Raw genomic sequence first — 25,598 nt, forward strand, 5'->3', positions numbered from 1 at the left:
CCGGATATTTCTATATTGTTTGATCTAGTTCCATAATTTTATGGCTGCATCTTTCGGGCATTTGGAAAATTTGGGAATAAAGCGCAAGCGATCAACAGTTGACGACGAAATGGAACATGAAGTTTTTGATATGCAGAACAGAGTAGAATCAACTTCCAAGATGTTCCTCAGTTTGAGTTCGTCAAGAGGGACTTATCAATCCGTTGAATATAAGATTGGCAAAGAGACTATGTACTTACCAATTACAGATGGTGAAGTGATGGTTAACGTTCAAAGCATTGATCAGCTAACGTGCGAGAAAGGAACTTTTTTCATGGGAGATGAGAATTCCAAATATGTGGGTTCGACAGCAGGTATGCTGTTATTCATGTGAACCCACATACTCTAGGCAGAGCCGTATATAGAGATACGGCTCTGACTCTAGGCCTAGTCTCGCGTAGGCAGACCCTTCCAGCCTACATCTTTCCGGCGTACTGTACCTATACATGTGGCGTACATGTACGCGTAGGCGGGAAGGGTCTGGCTACGCGAGACTACTCTAGGCCTACATGTATACATACATACCTGATTTGCTAGGATAGCTAGCTCTTTCAATGCATGGTAACTCTCTGTTTGTGCAATTAATTAATTTATTAATTGTATGTTCATAGATCGATTCTTTATAGACATTTACTGTTGACTGAAACAGAAATTTGTAGAATATATTCCTGCTGTTGCCAGGCACTAAACTTTATACTCATCTGCTAAGAACATGTTGATCTTGCCATGTTGACTACTGATTTTCATATCAGACAATATATAGATGCATAATGATCATCACAACAGTTCGTGCACGTTATATGATGGACATATGTTATCAGTGCTTTGCTTGCGAAGAGGTAATTTATACTTTGTACAAATCACCCTGTAAAAATTTCTGCAAGAAATCTCTTTTATAATTAACAAGCATAATGCATCATCCAGTCGAGTAGTTCACAATTGATTAATTAACTTAATTCTAACTTATTTCTAATATCCTGTTGTTCATCTAGCAAGCTGGATGTCGCTTTGTTGCTAGCTAGTAAACTGAGAATGTGATGAATAGTGAAGTTCACAACCTCATTTGTAGCTCCAAGTTGTTTGGTCAAATGCCACCATTTTGAAATGTACAAGAGATTCTAAATGTGACGTCAATAGAAGATTAGGAAGTGCACAAGCATTGGTGCTTGTACCTATTAACATGATATTGTTTAGACAATTAATTATGTACAGAACCATTAAAACAGATTATATGAGGTGTTTCCTTGGTTTGTTCTCTTTTATATTGGTTGCGGCTAATCAGTATTCACTATTTTGATAGTTGAATGTGCTTTTCAAGCAGTGCTGGGGTTGATTCAAGAAAGCACTGAATATATTTTATCATGGAGTTGCGGGTATTATATCAGGTGAAATAGTGGAACTACTATGGAACTACTGTTACTCTGTATATTTCACATTTGTTAAAATAAAAAAATTCAGATTTTTTATGTTAAACTCCCATGTTGAAGGGTGGACATGTCCTGTAGATTTAATTTATCTGTAATGAAAAAGAAGAACAAAGAAAACATAATTCATGCAGTTACACTCTTAATAATATTGATGGTCATTTTTGTTGTTTTGCAGACAGCAAAAGCTAAAGTACTATAAATAGACCGAGCCTTACACTTAACTTACTATTTAATTATGGTGTTTTAGAGGAGGTACTGTACCCTTGTTTAGAGCTTGTCTGGAGGTGTCCAAATCTGGCCAAGTAGCAATTTATTAATTCTTACGAAAACAGTTTCATTTGTGGAAAGAATGTTACATTTTGGTTTCCAGTGGAATAATATCACAAATGATAAACCTTGTTGTTACTGCATGTCATGCACAAAAGGTGCATGGACTTAGCATGTACATGTTTACATAGACATACAAGTTTACTACATTGACTACTTTATTACAACTGATTGGTGTGAAATATATGTAGTTGCACATGTACAGTGATATTAAAAGTGGTTTATACTAAATTGTCATGTGGTTTGATTGGGTTACTCTGACAGAACATTTCTTTGCTCTTAAACGTGTTTGGTTGTTTTGGCTTTCAGATAAGCTGTTTATTGGATGTTTGTTGATGAACATCATTTTATTATTTGCTACGCGTACTATACATAATTTATAATTACCAGCGATGTTTGGATATTTTCATTTTGAAGGATATAATCATATTGGCACATAGACCAGGGTCTTTTGGTAGTGGCAGCACAACTGTAAACAGTATTGCCAATTGTCTTCTGGTGATGGGTAAGTTTGAACATGTTTTGTGCTTGCTGTAGAACCAAGAAATGTTTGGTTGCATTTATGTAGCAATGCAAAACTACCTAAATTTTTAAGTGCTTCTGAAATTTTTGTGTATATGGATGTATAGTCTTGATCATATCTTGTCATGTCCCAATGGAGCATTCTATTAGGCACAACGAATATTGCAAGATTTCTTTGCTGGACTTATAGACAAATTTATGATGTTAGGATTAGCGGAACCACAAATGCAACTGCCAATGGAAGAAATCTTAGCAACTAGAATAGTTTTAAGCTGCATGAACAAACATGCATTCACTTATTCAGTACTGAGTAGGTATGTGTCAGTGACTTGAAGGGCTATAACAAGTGGAAAAACAGCAAAACCGGGTTCTGATACTGAGCAGCAACCTTGAATATATGCATTTCTGGTTTGAAGTGATTAAATACTCCAAGAGCATAAGCTGATTTGCACTGGAAACCATGTAAATAGTCATTATCTCTGTACACCTGGAGCTGCAACATGTGTATTGGTACTATTTTGACAAATGGCTTCTCTTTACCAACTCACCAACTATTGAGAATTTACATATCATTGAAGGTCTCTTGGGACTAACTCCCCAATATCTTTAACACCAAATTTGTTTTCAAGTTTTAAGTTGTGGAGCAAATAGTAATGTGGTAGTTCCGGGCTAGTGGTGCAGACAGAAGCGAATGGCATCCAGGTTGGGGGGCTAACCTCAATGTGCGGTAACGGCATTGTCTAACTTGAATGTAACCTCTCTTCACTGAGTGTCGCACATGCACATTGCACTAACGTCATTTTTTAGGTATACTAATTTTGTCATTGCATATACTAGCTTTTGCGCTGTCATCTCTTGGAGCTCCTCGTTTTCTTCCATTTGTTGCTTCTTTTCGTCTTGACCTATTTTATCTACATGTGTATAATGACCATAGGCTGCTGACTGGGGGAATGGCCCTGTAGCCTCCATGGCCTCCGTGGTTCCTACGTACGCCTATGAGTGCAGCTACTGCATGTTGTAGTGGTTTTTCACATGGTGTGGCTTCGCTGGTGTCTGCTCTCATGGGTTGGCATTTAAACAGTGACTGTTGCACATTGAGTTTACTACAAGAATTTTCTGTGAAGTGGATGCAAGCAATGGAATGCTGAATATGAAAATTTGTAGTATATTTCCATTAATAGTTTAATCAACTAAATTTAATTCTGAATCAAGTTTTGGCGTAGATTCAATTAAGTTGTCAGTAGCAGCACTGCATGCATGGATATTTTAGTTTACATGGTATTTTCCAGAGCATTCGTAGTGCCGCTAATAGATTACTGGAAATCTGTATACGTCATAGCATTCCAAGTGGTCCAGACTTCTAGAACACCTAAAGCTTGGATAGCTTCAAAAAGTTTCAGTTTGCTAGACCACTGCACCCTCTTTTGTATGCATCATTGGTTATTTCAATATGATCCAGGTGGTCCAGGGTATATTCTACTTAGTAGTGAGGACAAGGTTAGCTAGACTGCAATTTGTATGCTCCCTTAAATTACTAGTGTTTCCAATGAGACAGTATGAAGAAAGGGTATATGTAAGGGTAAGACACAGTAATATTAAAGGTTGACAAGTACCATTTGAATACTGAACCAATTTCTCAAGAAATTGACTAATTATGTTTTCAATTATCTGCCTGTTAGTGCCAACCTATGATTTCTACTTACTGTATTAAGGAATTATCATATTAGAGGGCTTCTGCCAGTGTCAATGGCTTAGCCAATCTAGTGTACATTTTGGTGGTATTTAATATGAACATCAACTAAAAGAGGTAATATCAACTTGCACATATTACGTAAAATTTTATTAATAAGGTTTTTCATTTTGTGTGCTATATATACATGGTCTGCTTGACAGCATAGACAGTAGGATACCATAATTGTATCTTTGTTAATGATTGCAAAAGCCAAAAATGCAGTCAGCCTATCATTGAAGAATGTCAGTGCAGTCAATATACAATGTCATGTGGTGATTCCAAGTCACACTATTCCATCAATTTCTGTTTACAAGTAGGGTAATGGGTATAATTTCAGGTGGGCAACGCCCAACAATTTTGGAGGTACCGGTCTCCTCCATAGCTATGCCACTGCTAGTGTCAAATGTATGAAGCATGCTATAGCTTGATTTCTGCATTGTCTTGGTTGTTTACCGGTGTTGGCTTGCCCTATTATAATTAACGCTGTGTTGAACAGGAAATGTACTGAACTTTTGGAAATACAGTGACCAGAGAGGTAAACTGATTATTTTGCAGTCCTTCTTGTTTACGACGGTAGAGGTATAATTTTACTGCAGTAGTTGGTGTAGACGATTCACTAACATTTCAATGTTTGCAGGAGTTCAGCAGGGTTGTCAAACACTTGGAGTCAGTATAGTATGTCATAACTCTCTTCAACCACTAGAGATTATCTTGTCATTATAATTAACTTTGGAGACTTATCAATATAAGCAAAGGTAACAACACAACGCAAACTACTCTAAGTGTTCAATGGAACAAATTAAGTCCTCTAACAAAAACCGCTGTATTTGCTTGTGTAAATTATTATTATTAAGGGTTGTGTTATGTACAGTAGCTGAGCGAGATGCTATTATGTTCAGTGTCTACTAGACTTAGCCCAATAAGCAAGACTTTCTACAACTAATGTAATAAAAAGAGCAACCACATATCAAGACTTCATCACCTTGTTTCGAATATTTCTCTTCAACTCCTGCCTCTGCAGCTGATCCAGGATTTGAGATTGCATGTTTACTGTGATCCTAAGACCTCGGTTTCCACAACCTAGTAGATGATCTCCAAAGACATCAAGAATGTGTGCACAAGAACACAGAGCAACATTGTGTAAGAAATACTCAAATAGCAAGCTCGAATTCCTCTTTAGACATGGATAAGCCAAGTTAATTTAGATTCAAATTCCAATGTCTTCAGAGTGTCCAACAAAGATAGAAATCATTGGTTCTGATATATAGTTCCAAATTAGAAATCTAACCTAGTGAAACCATGCAGAGTCAAGTCTTGGAGTACATATAACCGCCACAACAAAATTAGCAGGGTGTGTGTGTGTGTGTGTGTGTGTGTGTGTGTGTGTGTGTGTGTGTGTGTGTGTGTGTGCATAAGTATTATCAGAATGCAGCTGTCATATATATATGCTCCTCTCACTGGAGCATGGCACTGGGCAACCCCAAACCTTAATGGACTCTACCCAATAAATTGTAATTATGCAATCCAAAAAGTAATGGCTCTTTCATTTATTTAAAAGTTATTTTGCATACTTGTTACTGACAGTAACCCCTCTGTAATTTGATGAGTTAGATAATTTAAATTAGAAGAATTTGAAGTTATTAAAATGTGACTACTACTACATTGATATTCATACTCTTGATTTGCATCTTTATTCAGAAACAAGCTGGTCCTTGAGAAACAGGTTGTCTCTAGATGGTATTGTGACATCTCAAAGGGGATAAAGCCTGGAGCTACATTACCCTGTGTTGATTGATTGTGCACGTACTCCACAATAATAATTCCATGCCAGTAGATAGATCTCATGCAAATACTAATTAGGAGTTTAACCGAGCTCAATGTTCATGTGTGCCTATACAATTGAGCTGCTCATGTACATTACAAGTTACAACCACTGAAATTCAGAATTTGAAAGCACAGAAATTACAGCAAGTAGCTCTAGGCTCTGTTCTGCCTTTTTTCAAGTGCTGTTTATTTCAGATAGAATAGATTTAGGCTTGTAAACAAATCTATCCCACTGCAGCAATTCATCGCTCCATTCGTGAAGCTTTTCTGCTAATTGGTCTTTGCTACTTCCATCTTCACACCTTTGATTTTCCAAAGAGAATTTTCCTTTGGTACTATGACACTGCTTAAAATGCTTTAAACATTGAGACGATTCTTTGCTTGAAACTTGTGAATTGCCGCACAAACTACCAGTATCTAGAACAAGCAAAGACAGACATAAACTACTCTGTTTCATGACAATTTCACAACAGCCAAAAACTACAATGATTGTTACCCATTACTAAACTCTAGGTTTAATTAATTAGTTATAATAAGATTAAATACTATTATAACTTAAATAAGCATTTGGCAACAGACAAAGTAAAGACCCTCAAGCATAGTGTTGCACTCCTGAAAAAGATTGCAGTCCAATTCCATAACAGAAAAACACTTCGCTTTACTGTAAAAAATTCCTTCACAAGTGCTAAGTTGCGTAGTAAGAAATACACGTCAGTTCATGACAGACACAACAAATGTTCATGTGTGTGTGTGTGTGTGTGTGTGTGTGTGTGTGTGTGTGTGTGTGTGTGTGTGTGTGTGTGTCACTGTGTGTGTGCATGTGTGGCAATAGCTCAGTTGGTTAGAGAGTTATGTTACAGTAATTACATCCGGGACCCAACATGATCGCAAGTTCAAGTCATAGTGATGGTGAGCTATGGCATAATTTCTTGAGCAAGAAACTCACACACACAACTGTCTCTCTCGACCCAGGAGAATAAATGAGTACCTGGTCATTGACAAGCGGGTGGTCGCCCGACTTCAACAAAGTCCATCAGCCACTGGGATCCCAGTGGGACTTCGAGTCTCCACACCTCGGTTGGCGTTGGAGTTGATGCTCCTACGAGTACCTAGCCAGGCTCCAGGAGACTGATTTGCACGTGTGTGTGTGTGTGTCTGCCTGTGTGTGTGCCTGTGCCTGTGTCTGTGTGTGTGTGTGTGTGTGTGTGTGTGTGTGTGTGTGTGTGTGTGTGTGTGTGTGTCTGTGTCTGTGTCTGTGTGTGTGTCTGTGTCTGTGTCTGTGTCTGTGTCTGTGTGTGTGGCTGTGTGTGTCTCCGTGTGTGTGTACGTGTGTGTGTGTGTGTGTGTGTGTGTGTGTGTGTGTGTGTGTGTGGCTGTGTGTGTGTGTGGCTGTGTGTGTGCACGTGTGTGTGTGCACGTGTGTGTGGCTGTGTGTGTGTGTGTGTGTGTGCACGTGTGTGTGTGTGTGCACGTGTGTGTGTGTGTGTGTGGCTGTGTGTGTGTGTGTGTGTGTGTGTGTGCGCGCACGTGCATGTGTGTGTACATGCGTGTGTGTGTGCATGTGTGTGTGTGTGCATGTGTATGTGTGTGTGTGTGTGTGTGTGTGTGTGTGTGTGTGTGTGTGTGTGTGTGTGTGTGTGTGTGTGTGTGTGTGTGTGTGTGTGTGTGTGTGTGTGTGTGTGTGTGACAACCCATAGTGGGCATGGCAGATTCAAGGTTCAAGGTGCGTGTGCTTTGCCATCACAATTATTGGTTTGTCTTGCACTTGTTATAACTAAACTATAACCAAATTTAAAATCTACTCAACATATCATAAAGCAATCATCTGATTTAGTATGGAATTTCATTACTCATTCATTCAACAGCGGTTAATTAATTAATATTAATTTGCTTTCAATAGTTGGTGGTGTGTATTTGCACTGATTTCTTTAATTAATGGTCCTCGTGAACACATGGCACTATTGCCGAATAACCATGTTGACACCAGTCTTCCTATCTGCTTAAACACTCATTATGTAGCAGGTCGATCTACAACTTCCATAAGTAGATATCCTTGCCATAGCAGTGTGTAATGACTAGAAATCACTCCCTCCATTACAGTTGAAAAATCCCATACTCACACTCCCAATTGTAACAATTTGCATATTGGGTTGCTACAAACAGAACTTGCAGCAATGCAGTTAACAAGCAACCATAAATGACAACAGACGTAATTGACTCTTGGTCAAAAAGAAGCTGAAAATAATATAAGTAATGATTTGCAGTCACAGCTCATCATAATCATCCACATCTTATGCTGACTATATTTTCTAACAGAATGTGACTTATAATAACACAGCAAACAGCTAGATGAGACAGTTGTAATTAACAGATGGTTATCACAATTCAGAAGTAGATTATTGACAGTATGTTGAGCTCACTGATGCTTATTGCAGTTGAACCTTCTGGACTTAGTCAGAGCACAACTATGGTAATACAGGCAGACAATAAAATGATAATAAAATGTTTCTGATTCCATGTTGTAGCCATGTCATAGACAACAATTCTTTTGCTATTTACGTGTTTCACAACTGTCAGAAAGTACAAAGTCAGGCATTCAGAATTATTCTAATACCTGCCATAAAACTCTGTGATTGTCCACTCTGTCATTAAGACTCCTGACTCCAGTCAATCCTATCTAATGCATGTCTACTGCTAAGCTATAGTAAATACATAAACCCAACTTGATCCTAAACGCTTCAGTCATTACAGTAGTGTTTATTTACTTTAAGCAAACTCACCAAGCATCAATTTTGACTCCAACTGCTCATCTTTCATCAACAGATTGCCTGAGATTAAATGGTTTTCCAAGTCATTACAATCAGCCTCAATCACGTCTTGTCCATGACTGATGTATTTCCGTTCCCTTGAGTCACGTATACTACAAGGAAGTCTTCTCACAAGCAGGTCCATTTTCCCGTCATACCTCAATCTGTTTGGAGTCTGGTCACTAACTGTTGCTAGTGGTCTACAATGCAATGACTTATCTCCCCTCATCTCATCTGCAGTTACTGTCACATTAGATGAAATTGTCGAGTTACATGTTGTCCTTTTTTGTTGATAATGAGATAAACAACTTCGAAAATGCAAGCAACATAAGCATTCCTGCTTTGATATGCACCTGTCTTTCACAGGACTGTGAGAAACACACAACAGTCCACTCTCAACACTTCCTGACGTGTCTGCTGTACCCAAACAAATAAAAATTAGGACATTTGAAAAATATTCTCATCCAGTTAAAGACTTAATAGTTGAATAGCCTGTTATTCACCAGGTAAATTATATTTTAATTGTTAGGAAGAAAATAAGTAAGTAGGCAATTAAGTATGTCAGTACAGTATGGCCAGGGACTTTGTTGCTAATGCGAGCAAAGATCTTACTGCTACAGTACTGTAGTGCACATTAAGCACTAGGCCATAAGTGAGATCGTGCAGCCAGCAAGCACCAACATGGAGTTCCGGGCGGCAGTTATTTTACCAACGCCTCTTGACGCTGACAATAAAATATTGTGAATGGTAAAACATCAGCGCTAATGCTGACACCACGTGAACATCAAAGTCCAGCGTCGAGTGTCAGCATCAGTGTCGTATTGTGAACCTAGCTTCAACTAACCTGGCCAACTCAGGGATCTAAGTGAGGAACTGCTTTACTTGGTAGAGGAAATGCTGCCAAAAGGCAGGGTGTAAGGACATGCCAGTCCTAAGTCTTCAAGACAGTTTTGACAGATTTGGCAATAGAGATTCAATGTTTGATCCAGTCAAGAAGCAGTTCTGCAACACTTTGTGGAAAGTGAAGAGTGTGGCTAGGCACAAATCATCCACTGCAGCCGAGGAAGTCTCCAGTCATTGTGATTCATCATACCACCACCGGCTTCAAACTTTGGCCAAGAGAATAGGATTGTCCCAGTGCAACAACCTTCCCACATTAATTAGTTTTCCGCACAGGTTTTACATCTGTGCAACTCAACCAATCAGTCCTGTGCTGATGGGCAAGAAGCATCAGGTGGAGGTGACCACTGGGAGTCGTAGTTTCGGACCTGCACACAGGTAGCCCTTGGATAAATGGTAGCTCACCTTCGAACCCAAGGCCGCTGAGGTGTTCAGCAGCATCTAAGGCAACGGGCAGCCCTCTTAAGGATAGCACTGCCCACCATTGTACGAGGGAGGAGATTAGAAAACATACCCCAACATTGCCTGCCCTATCCAGTCTGGCCAGCAAACCACAGCCGGCAGATCATCAACATAGCAGTCAAGATACATGTATGAAGATTTCAAAGAAGCAGAAGAAGCTCATTATAGGAGCCTGGAGCGTATGGACACTGAGATAGAGATAACTCCTCAAGAACAGTGAGGTGAATGGCACTCATCTCGAAAGAACTTTCACGTTATCATATCAACATTGCCACTCTGAGTAAGACTCGATTGGCTGATGAGGGCATGCTCAAAGAGAATTTAGGAGGGTTACATTCACATTCTTCTGGCAAGAAAGGCCTCAGAATGAGGATAAACGATACTTCCCAGGTCAATACACAAATGTAGTGATAAAAAATTTCCGTGCTGGCACAACAACAGAAAACCGTTGTCACTCTGCCTTCTCAGTCCTTCATCTTGTAATCTCTTAAGTATTTATCACCTGAGTAGAGCAAAGTCATATTTACTGCTGGAGCACCGTTTAGTGCACAATCCGGCGAGTGCGATAAACAGTGAGGGCAAGAAATACGATATTGCTCTAAAACAAGGGTGATAACTGACGTAGTTACCAGCTTGTGGCCCTTGTCCAATAAGCATTCAAGTAGGCTGCCATGTAGTCAGCTTTCCTGGTTTGGCAACAGTTTCAATTATTAAAAATGGCTTACTTTCATTTGCTGCAATTGACTGGGACAAATATTTATCCTTCTTGTTTAAATTGTTACCTTGTTTGTGAAATCGTTGCAATTTGCCTAAGATGCCCTGCTTGTTTGTAACGGTGTTGTGTTGTGGTTCCACTATCAATATCACGATTAGTCCCATGCAGTGCGAGCATGCAATATAACTGTGGGAGCGAGCAATAACTACGTTATGTGCGTAATAACTACCTTATGTGTGCAATAACTACAGTATGTGTAAACTATCGGGGCACTGGGCGAAATACTGACATTTTGCACAGTCCACGAGAGCGCTCATTGGGTAGGGGATGTGTGCCGGTACCTATATAAGCTAGTCTGAGTTGTGACTTAAAAGTGACACAGCTTACTAGGCGCCTCGAGTCTGCGAAAATATGGGGGAGGGTCAGGTGGTATCATTTGTGACACCACATATACTACTGGAGATCATTGGCAATTCAATCGCGCCCACTGGGTACCCCATATGTGAAAAGTTACGCCCTATTAGACAAATAGCATCTCTAGTATATAGCCACAGAATTGTGCGTAATGGCAGCTGTGGCTGAATTTGATACGATTACTATGGAGGTACCTGGCCACCACCACCACCACCACCACCACCACCACCACCACCACCACCATTACCAACCAGTATACCCTTTCTCCTAATAAAGCCTAACCATGGCTGCCAGTTATGGTGCATCTAGATCGACAACTCGGCGCCACCCATGTCCAGGAGACTATCAACATGGCTGCCTATGGCGGTCACGACCACATTGTACGATTGTGTCACAACTATGACAAGGTCAATCTCAACAAAGTCATGGAATGGGCTGCAGAAGATGGTCACAAGGAAGTCGTCCATTTATATCAAGAATTGGAAGCAACCAATCTCGAAAGACTATGTTATGGGCCGCAAAGTAGCGGTCAAGAAAACGTCATGTGCCTGTGTCGTGATTGGGGTGTCACCAATTTCGATCTAATCAAGGCCTGGGCAGCACACAGTGGTCATGAAGATATAGTGCACCTATGTCACAAATGGGAAGCCACTGACGTCGACAAGGCTATGGTGTGTGCTGCAAGCAACAGTTACGAATCCATAGCGCGCTTGTGTCACAATCGGGGTTCCCACGAAGTCGACTGGGCTATGGCGTTTGCTGCAAAAGAAGGCCATGGATCTATCATGCGACTATGTCATGATTTGGGAGCTACCAACTTCAACCACACTATGGTGTATGCTGCAAGCAACGGTCACAAATCTATAGAGCGCTTGTGTCACGAATGGGGTGCCACCAACGTCGACTCGGCTATGGCATACGCTGCCAAAAATGGTCATAAAATATTGTGATTCTATGTTATAGATGGGAAACCACCACATTTGAATGGGCGTAGAAGCGGCTATAGAAAATTATCACTTTGAAATCGTGCAGTCGTGCCTCGTCTGGGCCACCCTCAATTCCGAATAAGAGAACAAACTCGCTGCTACATAGATGGTTCCAATATACACAGCGGTCATCATCATCACCAACACTCCTAACCCTCTAGAAGGGATATTATAATATGTCTTGGTTCATCGGATCTCGGTTTGGGAGACATCATCCCTGGCATACACCAGGGTTCGTCATACAACTCGTCTTTCTCAAGTTTAGAGTCCTCGGAATCGGGTATACACCAAGGGTTGGCGTACACCTCATCTTTGGGTTTATACGGTATTTCTTCTACATCCATACAAGGTCTCAGAACACGCAATGCCAAGTTGAGCGCTGTATTGCAATCATATTTTTGTCATGCAGCTGTAGAAGGCATTTGAGCTCTTTCAACATCTCCGATGCCAGTACAAGCAAGGCATAGTCGAGTGCCGTGCCACCAATATGCTCTTGGTTAAATAGTTGTAAGAGGCATGTGAGCTCTTTGTGGGTGGACTCAAGACAAGCAATGCACTGTCGAGCGTCAATACACTGATATTGATATGACTTTGTTCATACAAGTGCAACAAGTGCAAGAGGTACTCGATTTCCTCCACAGTTACATATACGGTTACATAAAACACCCCTATTAAAGAAATAAAAACTTATAGATATGTAACATGTCAACAGACGACACTAGAGAGGTTCTTCCTGATTGCAGGACCACTATCCACGACAAGGAGTGTTGGCATCGATGCGCACCCTCCATCCTCCTCTAAAATTGGAATGGATCGATCCCATCCCTAAAAATGTCAGGAGTATGGTAGAAATTTAAAAAGGTGCGCGAATGGGAATAAGAATGCAAGGGATGTGGTCGCATCCAATATGTAGACCTCTATAGAGTGGGACCAAACGCCCGCTATATCAATACATACAAAAAGAAATAAAGAAGAGGATGGTTGCGATAAGAAAAATATAACCTATAGACATACTATGCTGTGTACGTGCAAAGCAAACAATTGGTACGGCATCGGCACCTGCCACAAACCTTGAGAGGTTATCCAATGTCCTCATTGTAAGACCACCATCCACTATGACAACGAGTGTTGGTATTGAACCCTCCATCCTCCCCCCTCCAAAATTGGAATGGATCGATCTTATACCTAAAAATGTGAGTGTGGTGCGAAATTTAGAAAAGCGTGCAAATGGGAATACGAATGCATGGGATGTGGTAGCATCCACGGTGTAGAATGACCGAAAGCGGGGGCCAAAAACCCACTATGTCAAGAGATCCAATTACAATCTCAAATACTACCTCAAAAACAATTGGAATGCTTCGATCTCACTGTGGATGAGAAGAGGACGATCACAATGACAATTTGACATATAGAGACAATATGGTATAGTCTCCACCACAGAAAACTCATCAATTTGCACTTTATTCTATCCAAGATATTCACACAAATGGGTCTTCCAGAGCAAGCCCGACGATGTGCATCCAACGCCTCAAAAACTCTAATCAACTACGAGCAACTATGGAACACTATCACAGATCTTATCCAAAAGCGGTGAGGTCCTTCTCAATGTGAAACATGTCTTGGGATGACTATTGTAACTCTGGCTTGTAGAAGGAGCCCTGTATGACCAACCCGTTCCAGTCTTTGATCTTGTAGGTCACCGGGTTGGTGTTCTGTATTTCAACAATCTCAGAAACTTCTTCATCCAATTGGGTATGTATCCCTTCTCAAAGGTCGTCTTCTTTTTAGCAATTTGAACACGATCACTGACTTTGAATTTGAATGTTTTACTTCTCCAAACAGATGATTCCAAATGAGGGGTTCATTTTTTCTGGCTTTTGTGGATGTCATTTGTATAGATCTGTGATAGGAGGTATTGCATTTTTTGTTTCAACAAGAAATCCAAAACGTCGATATACCTGTAGGTGTTGATAGCCAAGGAATACTTTCACATTGTTGATTTTAGAGTATGCTTAACCTTTCTACGACCACCACTTACCCTCATTGTAGGTCGAATACCTGTAAATATTATTTTCTTTTAGCCAGTGCTCCATGGTCCTATTGTAAAACTCACCACCATGATCTATCCTCAAATTCCTAGGTTACTTGAAAATTGCCTCCAACAGCTTTACCCATTTTATCGTGTAGAGAAATCGACAGCACATACTGGCTAAACAAGTCGTTGATGTTGAGAAGATACTTGAATCCGTCATGGTATTTGGAGAAAGGCTGGATATCGACCAAATCTGCAGACCATGTATCGTCCGCACCACCCACGATCATGCCCCTTGTCAGAAACCGACGTTTGATGGGTTTGTGGAGTTCTTGAGCGAGTTGATCTGTCAACACTAATGTTTAACCTTTTTTAACCGTTTAACTTTTCACCGCTTTTACCTTATTCTTACCTCCACCAGCAGTACCATAACAGGCAACCTCAGACATCTAAAAGCGGTACCGGGTAAACTCAGACCTCTACCAGCAGCACCAAGGCCCAACAAAGATCCGAGCAATCCCAGAAACCCACCTCTTTTGGCTTCTTCCACAGATAAAAATCTGGATTTCTTGGCTTGGCATACAGAACATATAGACATCACAGCTATCTGGTTGTTCTTGGTCTTCACCGTGGTGGAATTCGTTCCAGGGTTTTTCTTGACACCTCACACAGGATGACGACATGGTGCTATATATGCATTTACATAAAATTCTACTTGAAACCTCCTACACAGTATTGATTTTCCAATGACGGTACTTGGGTGAAATCGAGAAGAATATCATGCATAGGCCGCCCCTCCCAAGGATGGACTATGAAGTTAGTAATACAATAATAACCACACAGAATGCTGTTCATATCCTGGAGCATACTAGAATTATACACAATTCCTTTATCCATCTTCTGCATATACTGATAGACTACGTCAGGAGAGCGCATACCAAAACTATCAAAATATTCCACATCTCGTTTCCCATAGTAGATGGCTCCCGATGGGTGCCACCACCATCAAAGTACTCTTCCATGCTGATGACAAGACATTCGTCGTCTTTGGGATTGGTGGATAAAGTGTCTTTGCTATAGGTTCGTCTATAGTTGGCTACACCACGATCTCGTAGCATTTGTTGATTTGTATACTGGTCAATGGTTTCCAGACGTATTTACCAGCAGGTAACCTTTGCCTTGATCTTCTCATTTTGTTGTCTGGTGATCTTTGTCGGTTCTTCCCAGAGAATCTCAATCCAGTGCCAGCATTGCCAGCACCCATGATGGCTTTCTGGGTTCCACCAGATGCCACGATCAGACCCAAATGACCGAGAACCTAGGGGGCAAATTTGATGATATAGGGCAGTGCTTTGGATCCACCATTTTTTTGCTATCTGCGTCTTGGATAATTTCAACTCGATATTCTGACCATCGGTCTTTGCCTTGGTGATCTTGTTATGTTGGGTCCTGGTGAGAGCGAGATAATCATTGCCCAAATACTGAGAGCGAGACAATGTAGGGTTTGCTTTTGATAAGCATTTCATAGCGCTTCTTCTGACTATCCGTCAGAGTGAATCCATAATTGATGTAAGGCATGTCTCTATTATCAGGTTACATTAAACGATCACATTCATCTTTCCTCCCTCCGCTTCCAACGTCATGTATCGATCACTCAAAACCACACAATACGCATGATATGAAAAACTTTTGTAGTCACCTGCCAAGAACGAGTCCTTGAAATTACTGCCAACTGTCATCGCACTTTGATTTTGGCCATGCCCATCCTCAGCTTGTCTCAGTGTTTGAATAGTCAACTTGAATGATCGGGTAAAGGGTTGCAAAATCTTCGACAGACAACTGACTCCCCGAATCCGTGTTGGAATACTTATGGGCCGCTTCTTAGAACAACATGTACGCTTTCAAATAATTTCTAGAGGTAGTGGTACAAATTTGTCTCGATCTCTCTCTCTCCGGGTATTGTCTGCTATTGACTCGTACACTCAACCGTGTCAGATTAGAATTGTTGAAAACTTGATTCTTCTTATCCTGCTTTTCATCCCGTCCAACAGCTGCGAATGCTACAATAACGTGTCAAGGGAGTTGCTCGCTGGAAACGCTGGTGACTCTCCACATAGGACTCAATTTGGCGATTCCAAACTGATTTCTAGACTCTCATCTGCTCAAAATAGAGACTATGTCGCACACACGATGCGAACAAAGCTTCCAACTCCGTCTGCACACTCAGTGACGGTCAAACCTTGGGCATCCATACAGCTAAATATTCGATCTTGAATTTACCATCAGCGACACCGGTAGCACTATGGAGACAATTTGCAAGTGAATTTCTTTCTATGAAGCAGGTGTGTTTCACTCCCAACATCACTGCATCGATATTGCAATGAGATCCCAAGGCAGTATTCAAGGGTAGTAACATGGTGACCAGTTTATTGCCTGTCGTGATTGCCTGTCGACTGTGGAATCCTGAGTCGTACTTGGAATTACTGAGTTTATTGGCAAAGTCTAGAGCTCAAAGTTGAGCTCCGGTTGGATTGGCACCATCTGCTATGGTGCCTGCTGGTAACAGAGCTGCTTCAGGCACACCGAACTCTTTGGGATCATCTCCCTAGCTAGTGTTGCAATACCACAACATGTTGGTCATCATGCTTCTACCGTAATCATCCGAGAATGTACCAAGTTCATGATCGTGCTGGCTTGTGGTAAGTACTGATTGATGTGCTTGACGATGTGACCATCGATTCGGTACCGGATAGATCGAAAGAGCGACCACCCGTTTGTGATGAGTGAAATGACATTGTTGACTGTGTAAGTGCTTCTGTCTCGTTTTTCTGACCAGCTTGCCTCTGACTTCGAGTAACGCCTTATTCGTCCAGATCTCAAGTCTCTATTTTATGGTGTCCGCCCTTGTCCACATTACAATTATATCGTAAGAAGATCATTGATAGATCTTTCTTGGGTAATCTGTGGAATGCTGCCAAAGGTCTCGTGAAAAAGGGATTCAAATTTGTTGTGGACCAGGGCAAGTCTTTGCTCAACTTGGGGGCCAAAAAGGTTGTGAGTGCAGGCAAAGATCTAGTGTTGATGAGGAGTAGGAAGGTCGTTCTCTCTCCATTGAAATCGATGGGTCTTCCATCTTCATCGGTGACACCTATAGTGATACTGGAGAGTTGCTCTCGTTTACCCATTCAACAGTAGATCAACTGATTCGGTTTAATAGAAAGAAGTGATCCCAGTGGTTTGTCGGGAGAGAAGCTATAGATGACATCACTCTCACTACCGTTCAAGTAGCTAGAGGATATGAGGGAACATCGCATCAATACTGAGTGGACAATGGTGACGTTGACTTGTCTTGCGCTATTGTACACTTTACCATCTTCCAAGCGCTTTGCATCGAATCCCTATGTATCTCTCTACCTCCTTTTGATTGTGAAATCAATTTTGTAGTCATCAGCAAGGATTATTTGCAATTTTAAGATATTGTAATTGGGTTGTATGGTAATACCGTCTTCATCGCCATCGTTCTTTCTTAGAAACTTTGATTTCTAAGTTCAAGTCGGTGATGTTGTAAGTACCCGGTGGTACCTAAACTTTAACCCACTTTGTACCGTTGCATTATCTAAGCCAATTGTTGTCTGTCGTGATGTTATACCACGAATACCACATACCACTGGAGATTAATGCCAATCTATAATCGACATCTTTATTGAGGAGATGAGGTGGATGTAGTTCTATGGTAAACTCAGGACTTGAACCTCCTGCGCGACTGCTGTCTAATGCTAGAACTGTTTCACCCATGGCACTATATATATAGAATTAGATAAGATTTTCTCTTGTTTCACAAATATGTTTGCATATATCCAAGTACTCGACTAATGTAAACTCTTCTCCCGAGACAATCAACTCACATAATCCAAGATGATATCAATCAACACTCTATCGTTGTTTTCTCAGATAGCCATCACAAGTTGTAGAATGACAAGTTTGAAATTCCATATGCAGCACTTTCATATGTATTTCAAGCTCATCATAGAGCTGACGGGTTGTCATACCTCAGCTGGATTGTGCTTGACTCATCTCTATACTACTACTCTACATAATCGTGAATATTTTTGTAGTTTTTTGGTGATAATACCATCTTCCAATAACCTATCTATGATCTCGACAATCTCATTGTCCAGAGCAGTGCTTTCGATACATGCTTCTTTGCTGGCGAAAAGAACTTTCAAGCAACGACAGAGTTCGTTTGGGGACTTGTAATATTTGATCTCAGGTATCTGATACTTCTTGGATCGTTTGCTGACAGGAAGGCCAGACAGTTTGCCCAGTTTGTTCCAGGTTTTGAGAGCTCCACCACAGTATGTCTTGTTCGTTTTGAATCGTTTAATCAACAACTCCAACAGGTCTGTATCTATCTTTCTTGACATAACCTTCTTACTATCTTTGGTAGGCTTCAAGTCTCATGTTCGCCAGTTGCATGGAATCGATATACAGATTGCCAAAGGTGAATTCGGGTGTGAGTTTGTAGGTTGTTTTGGTGTGTGTCCTTTACTCCTTTTGGCTGTCTCGGTAGTGGTAGGCATCTTGGGTTTAGTGTGCTTCCTGCGAGTGGTGACTGTTTTAGAAGAATGTTTTGTAAATCTTTTAAAGTTTCATAATTTTGTAAGGTCTTCACGGTTCTAGAAACAAAATCTTGTCTTTCTGGTGTTTAACCTTTCTTACTAGGACCAAGCAATTGTAATTCCTTACTAACATACTGTTGTAACGGATCAATTTGGAATAGGTCACCTTTCACTATCTCAGAAGGTAATAGAAGTCTATAAGCCTTCAACACCTCTGGTTCTAGTCCTGCATCTATAGCGATCAAAGTGGCTGCCTCTGCCAATGCCTCTGGTAATGCTGGAGCACCCATAATGGCTACGAGAGGTGATAGATTTGACATAGCATTGACAATGGCGGCCTGTGTTGTTGCCAGAGCCTTTTGACCCTCTTGTAATTTTTCTTTCTCTTTCATCAATTCATCTTGCTGTTTGTCCAACTCTGCTTTGATAGGTCGTTTAAAGAGTTGAGCCACATCTTCCTGAAAATGCTGCTTGCCAGTTTTTTCATCAATGATGCGCTTCTTGAGAATCTCCCTATTTTTGAGATATTTCTCTATCAACACTTTATGATCTTTCATGCTCTTCACTTGGACGAATGCCATACTATACTATAGGGTTACATAAAATGTTATTGTGGTGGCAGTAAATGTTATTGCAATGACAGTAACTAGTTATTGTTTAACAGTAACTAGTTATTGTGGTCGATAAAATTTATCAAATCCACAATGATTCATCTATGGTATACGTTTGCTCGTCTTGTAAAGAAGCATGAAAGAAAAAGTCTCGCAAATTGCCTTCCTATAAATATTGGCAAACTCTTCATTGCCATGGAGTTGCTGTGATCGTCTGCTATATGTCGAATATCTTTGTTGTCCAGTCTGCAAAAAAGACAGAAGGCTTTGGTATTTCAACATACGTTTTGGGGAATCGTAGTTGCTCTAGGTGAGGTAGATGCAATTGCAGTTGCGATTCCTAGACAGTATTCCTTAATGGGTTCCATGTGACTGCTGTCTATTTTGATATCGTCAAAAATGACCAACTTGCTAGAGTCACCATCCAGTTCCTCGACGGGTATCACCTCTTTTGGTTTGAGTATTTGGAATTTTCGATTCACCCCACGGTCTCCAAGAAACGATAAAAGTCTTGCAGCAGTCGACATTTTGTCTGACCTGGAAGGATGACGTAGATAATCGTCTCATCAGAAATCATCCATCTCATCAGCATGTTACATAACAATGGTGTCTTTCCACATCTCATCGGGCCCACCACGAGGTAATGGCAATCAGAGAGTAGGAAATGCCAACCATCTTTCGGCCCAGCTCGCCTCGCCACCTGGTGTCATTAAAATTGATGAGATCCATTTTATGTGGCCTATATATATATATATAGGCTACACAGAATGTCGATTAACAAGTTTGGAACGAGCAGAGAGGTCGACAACTTGCAGCAAATCAATCATGACGTCAAATTGTTGAAAGGTAGGACAAATTTGGAGCAGAGAGAATTGGTAGAAAGTTCTGATCGGAAGGAACACCAAAGACTATCACAATCTTGGATAAGACCACGCATGGGATTAAAACCGATGTAAACAACATGATTGACAAGCAAAATGCACTTTGTACTAAGTTGAATGGTATTCAAACCCAAGTCGATGAATTGAAACCAAGGTGGATAGAATTCAAAATGATTTGAATACTATTAGTGTTGTTGTGAACAAAATGAAAACCACGGTAAATAATCTTACTCCAGCAGACAACTTATTAAGCCTAGTTCACAATACACCTCACGTCGCGGTCGCGTCGGAAGCGGCATCCTTTGACGCGAGACGACGCGACGCGAGGTGTATTGTGAACCAGGCTTTACTTCAAAACATGACTAGCAGAATTCAACACCTTCTAGTTCTTACTTACCAGTTAAAAGATATTTGAAAAGACTTGGATGAGTTGAAAGAAGGTGTAAAAGTATCTAACCCTAGTATATATATATATATATATATATATATATATATATAACAAGACGATTTCAGCAATCAACTTCAATTACATCGACGGCGATATGTCGGAGAGTGACATCTGTATGCTCACCCAGCTGTACCTCACCTACCACTGCCAATGTTGGTGTTATAGAAAACTGTTTAGATCTTTTAAACGCAAAGACTTGGCACTTCACGTGACCTCGGCCGGGTTGGAGACGGGGTGTCACAGTGGGTGTCTTTGTGAATCTCATCGCGCTCAGTGTGGCCGGGTTGGGTTCTACACACACTGATGATGAAGAAGGATTATCCTAAAAAAGTGGAAACCTGTCGATTTGCCTATACCAGCTACCAAAGAGAGTTGAACACATTGAAAGGATGCCTTCGAGGAAAAGAGTTTGACGAGGCTATTCTGCTCTTTGAACTCAGCCGATTGGCTGACCTTGTCACAGATATGTGTCCTTCCATTACGAATAAGCTAAGTAGAAAGTACTATAAAAAGTTCAAAAAGACAACATTGCAGGACCTTGTTCGGATGTGGCACCACCACCCGTCACTGTGCGCAAGACTTCTATATAACATTATATATACCAGTCATGAATGATTACGAGGTATATAACATTATATATACCAGTCATAGATGATTACGAGGTGCCTCTTTCACCCTACAAAGATGTGTGACAGTTGGCCTGAAAACCAGCCGCTTGGGTGATGGAGACTTTCTTTGATCGTGGCAGATGGATGTCAGTGGTTGCAGCAATCTAGAATTGTTTCTAGAGGAGGGTGTATTTACAAATATACAATAAACTTTGCCAACGAGTTGTTAGAATTGAAAGCGCTATCATTCCAACTCACCGTCAAATTACAACACTGAATGGTCAATGAATTGCTGATCCATCTGTCGTTACATCACAGACGGATGATCGTCATTGATGTTTCCAATATCGAGGAGACTCTATGTGAGATTTTCCCTCAACTCCAACAAAGTCTTTTAAAATGATTGATTAGAGGATGGGTCGTCAAGAATATCAAATATCTTCGGCTTGATATCAGCTAGTATATGGGTTCTGTGTGAATGCCATCCAGTAAGACTTGCCGTTTGTCATAATATGCACTGAGACCAAGTTTATCTTGCAGATATGTCTTCATACATCCTCCCACCATTCGGTAGCCTTGATTTTGGGGAGTAATCATTTCAACCTTGGAGAGTTGAGACGTAGCGCCACCAGGTGATATCGTTGTGCTTGTTGCTCATCCATTTGGCAGAGGCTTTATTCTTTGACCGGCTCTATCGTCCACATAGTAGCATTTGCTGCATAAAGCGTTGGCCCGTGATCGTTCAAACTCTAGTTTGAATAGGCCTGGGGTGTGGTGCAGTTGCTCCATTGATTCCAAGCCAGCCATTCTTAGCAATGACTCTGAAAGTCTTGCACCAGTTCTGGTCGCACCGTTTCGTCTAAGGTCTTGGTAGATAGAGACATGTACAGACAGTCGGTATCCATCTGGATCAACTCAAAGTCATGCCACGTACTTGTCGAGGACGTCATAGTAGAATTCTAGCATCTTCAGTTTGGCGAGTTGGTCCACCGCGATGCCAACTTGGAAAGTGCGTCTGGTTGTGATCTGAGGTTTTTGTGAATGGAGCTCATAGGCGTCGCCAATTTCCTCGTACCCCTAGGCGTCAAACCAGACGCTTCTCATGGCTCGGTTGACAACGTTTTCGACTTTGGTGTAGGTAGCATTGATCTGGCACTCCAGTGCTTCGTGAGTTTGCCATAGGCACTGTTACCAAACAGCTTGAACACTTCTGCCAATAGGGTCTTTTCTCTATCCACATCTCCGGTGCATCTCGCCTTGGTGACCTGTTTCACAAACCACTCAAATATCTTCTTGGCGTTGTCGTCAATCATGCGATAAACGACAGTGACCTCTAGCCCGTGTTCAATGTACCACCGGAGTATGGGAGCATACAGGAGGATCTTGTTGGCACACATGGTTCCAAGTAGCTTTTTTGTTCCCATGCGTTTTCTGCCGGTGCGTTGTAGATAGTCCAACATGTCTTGAGGGACGTCGGCTTCATCCACTTCTCGATTGATGAATAGGGAACACATCCTGCAGATTTATTGCAAAGGTGCGGCGGGACTCGGATGTCTACCTCTGCGTAACCAAACCACGTTCCCGTGAGCAGTTTATCAATAAATGGTTTGACACACTGGGGGTTGTCAGTGTCAGACTTCTCCTGGTCCGTAGGGCATTTCACTGGACATTGTCCAGAGTTATAGGGCATTGGCATCGATTCCCACAAACTCTTGATAAAGGAGTGCGTTGTCATACTGATGGTATCTGATGCGCGTGACTCCGACCTCGTGATACCTCATGAACACCAGACTTGAATCGCCGGTGACCACATTTTTCAGAATGTTGTAAGCCTCGCTGTTGGGCACAATTGATGGGTGCCTTGGAGTAGAAACTGTAGGGACACAAATGGAAGTGACGACGACGTCTTTCAAGATGTCGACCCCATACTCGTGGTAAAAGTTGCTCATCTTGGTGAGTGCTTCTACAAAGGGTTCGACATTGAGATCGTTGTAGTATGACAACCAATTGGCAAAGGTGGTAATCTCTCGTTCTCAGAATGTATGCTTGCATGATCTTCCATTCTTCAAGGATGAGTTGGTACAGTACTGGTTTTTTAGTTTAGAGTACCAATCTGGGTAGTTGGGTAGTCAACGGTATTGCAGTTTGTCGAGACTATCGAACCACTCGTAGGGAACAAGCTTTTCTGCAGTTGGCAGTTGTAGGCTTTGATCTACTTTTCGTAGCTGGTGCCCAGCCCCAGGTAGTTCAATATGTCCAGGAATTGGATTTGGGGGCAATAGAAACATGGTCTGGTTGGCCTATTTTGGCAACCTTGACCTTTTTTATTGTGTCAGTGATCTTATTCACAAAGTGCTCTCGGATAAGGTTTATATCATATTTTCCACAATTGAACCCTAGCACTGGAACTTGGTCGCACCACTCTTGGATTCAATGCTTTTGTTTGGTGGGCAGATATTCGAGATCTGGGAGATATCGTTGAGGAATGACTTCTCGTATCCGTTCTGCTCATCTCTGGACCCCGTCGACAAAGTTTGCAACGAATTGTTTGGGGTCAGCATTGCATAGATAGGTGGAGAGCTGTATCGTATCGCCTATAGAGACCAAGATAGGGGTGTGTTTGATCTCGAGATGTATGGTGTCATTGTGAGTGAGCGGGCCTGTCTCTTGTCGAGATAGGCTTCGAAGTCGTACACAAAGATGTGTGGATAGGCTTCATTTTTGGTTCTGGGATCGGAAAATGCTTGCTGGTTTGGGGCATCTCAAATTCCCACATGACCACAAGATCAAACAAACACTCGCGCGAGATCAATCAATACAAGAACAAACCTTTGTCGGGTTGATGTTTGGGACATCCGTGCCAGCAACAGCCGTGGAATTGGAATACAGTTCAACCGATCTTCCCATCAACAAGACATGCTGTTGAAACATTCCTGTGGTCATCGTGTTGGGATAGTGGGCGGGTTGTCATGTCAGTTGCCATGGTTGCTCGGTTGGCTGGTACACGTGAATACCTATCTGATTTTTCGATAGCGTCGAGATTGTCTAGATTAGTCTTGCGTACATCGAGGCTCTGCTCATTGTAGAGGGATGTGGCGTGCTCCTTGGCTTTGATAGTACTCAGATCGCACCCTTGATGTAGAGCAAGACAGCAAAATAAAAAATAGGCTGTCATTCAATGTGTCCAGAGCAACAAGGCCCTTCTTCTGACACAGCCATTCGGGTAGGAATCCTGTGCCGAGTTGAGCTTCTCGTGTCTGGATGATGGACAAGTGGACTTCGATAAATCGTACAAACACCCACTTGCTGTTGGGACGATTCATGTTGTCTGTGGTCAGTCTGTCTTCTTCTTGTTTGGATATCCAGTCGCGGGATTGTTGGAGCCGATTCATTCTCTTGCTGCTGGATAGGTTTTTGCTAAACAACATCACTTTACCATCTTCAATATTTCGAATTCAATAGGTGTAGGAGTGGTTGAGGAAGAATGCCATCTGCTCGAGCGTGGAGTGTCAGCTTCTCCATCATTCTTTCGGTAAGCCTACCGTCTACACCTCAAAAGAATTGGAAGGTCACTGTTCTGAGCCATTTGGTCACTTGTTCTCGTTGACCATCTACTTAGTAGTGCGTTCAGGAGACAAGCACCTTTCTTTCCTTGCGATGTGTGATGTTAGGAGTATGTGTTCCATTATTGGGATAAGTTTTATGACAGCTAAGAGGTATCGTAAATTTTGCATATCTTGACTCACTTTTTGGCTTACAATGAGGCATCGACCTCTTCGCAAATTTCTTGCAATTCGACTTGACCCTGCGCAGGATTGTCGACGACTCTGTGCAGTGCCAAATATCGCCCAGTTTGACAGGCGCATTGAGCGTTGTTAAAATTAGTGGGTTTGAGCAACATTGAACAACTGACAATAAGCCTAACTCTAACACTAATCCAGACTCTAATTCTACTTAACTGCATAATTGTATCAGACATCAGTTGATTATCAGAAGCAAAAACAAGTTACCCATGTGTTACAATGGATATGTAAGCAATATGGTGCAGTAACAGTCTGTTAAAATGTGTTGCATGTCAAATATCCTTTATAGCTTAGAAAAGCCTGGTTATAACAGTTAAAGAAATGTCTTTACTCTAGCAAGACAAATATGCTATTACCAAACCTGTTCCAGGTCTATGGAACACACAATGCAAGTCTGAATACATGGTTCATTTGCTTAATCAGGTTGATATCACTGCAACT

The 25,598-nt window shown here is 41.5% G+C and overlaps 3 protein-coding genes across 3 annotated transcripts; 2 read left to right on the forward strand and 1 right to left on the reverse strand.

Annotated features, from left to right (window-relative positions):
• Positions 1-8: 8 nt before the first annotated feature.
• LOC134185448 (uncharacterized) lies at positions 9-5,181 on the forward strand. Its single transcript, XM_062653234.1, has 3 exons — positions 9-353; positions 4,544-4,626; positions 4,685-5,181. Exons 1-3 carry the CDS (start codon positions 41-43, stop codon positions 4,721-4,723), a joined length of 435 nt encoding a protein of 144 aa, XP_062509218.1. The 5' UTR covers positions 9-40; the 3' UTR covers positions 4,724-5,181.
• Positions 5,182-5,932: 751 nt separating this feature from the next.
• Positions 5,933-9,276, reverse strand: LOC134186079 (uncharacterized). The gene is made up of 2 exons (XM_062653990.1): positions 8,652-9,276; positions 5,933-6,288 (listed from the first exon to the last, which is right to left on the reverse strand). Exons 1-2 carry the CDS (start codon positions 8,905-8,907, stop codon positions 6,047-6,049), a joined length of 498 nt encoding a protein of 165 aa, XP_062509974.1. The 5' UTR covers positions 8,908-9,276; the 3' UTR covers positions 5,933-6,046.
• Positions 9,277-11,519: 2,243 nt separating this feature from the next.
• LOC134185988 (uncharacterized) lies at positions 11,520-12,119 on the forward strand. Its single transcript, XM_062653887.1, has one exon. It carries the CDS (start codon positions 11,520-11,522, stop codon positions 12,117-12,119), a length of 600 nt encoding a protein of 199 aa, XP_062509871.1.
• Positions 12,120-25,598: the final 13,479 nt, after the last annotated feature.

The sequence above is a fragment of the Corticium candelabrum genome, chromosome 10, assembly GCF_963422355.1.
Source record: "Corticium candelabrum chromosome 10, ooCorCand1.1, whole genome shotgun sequence".
Taxonomy (NCBI): Eukaryota; Metazoa; Porifera; class Homoscleromorpha; order Homosclerophorida; family Plakinidae; genus Corticium; species Corticium candelabrum.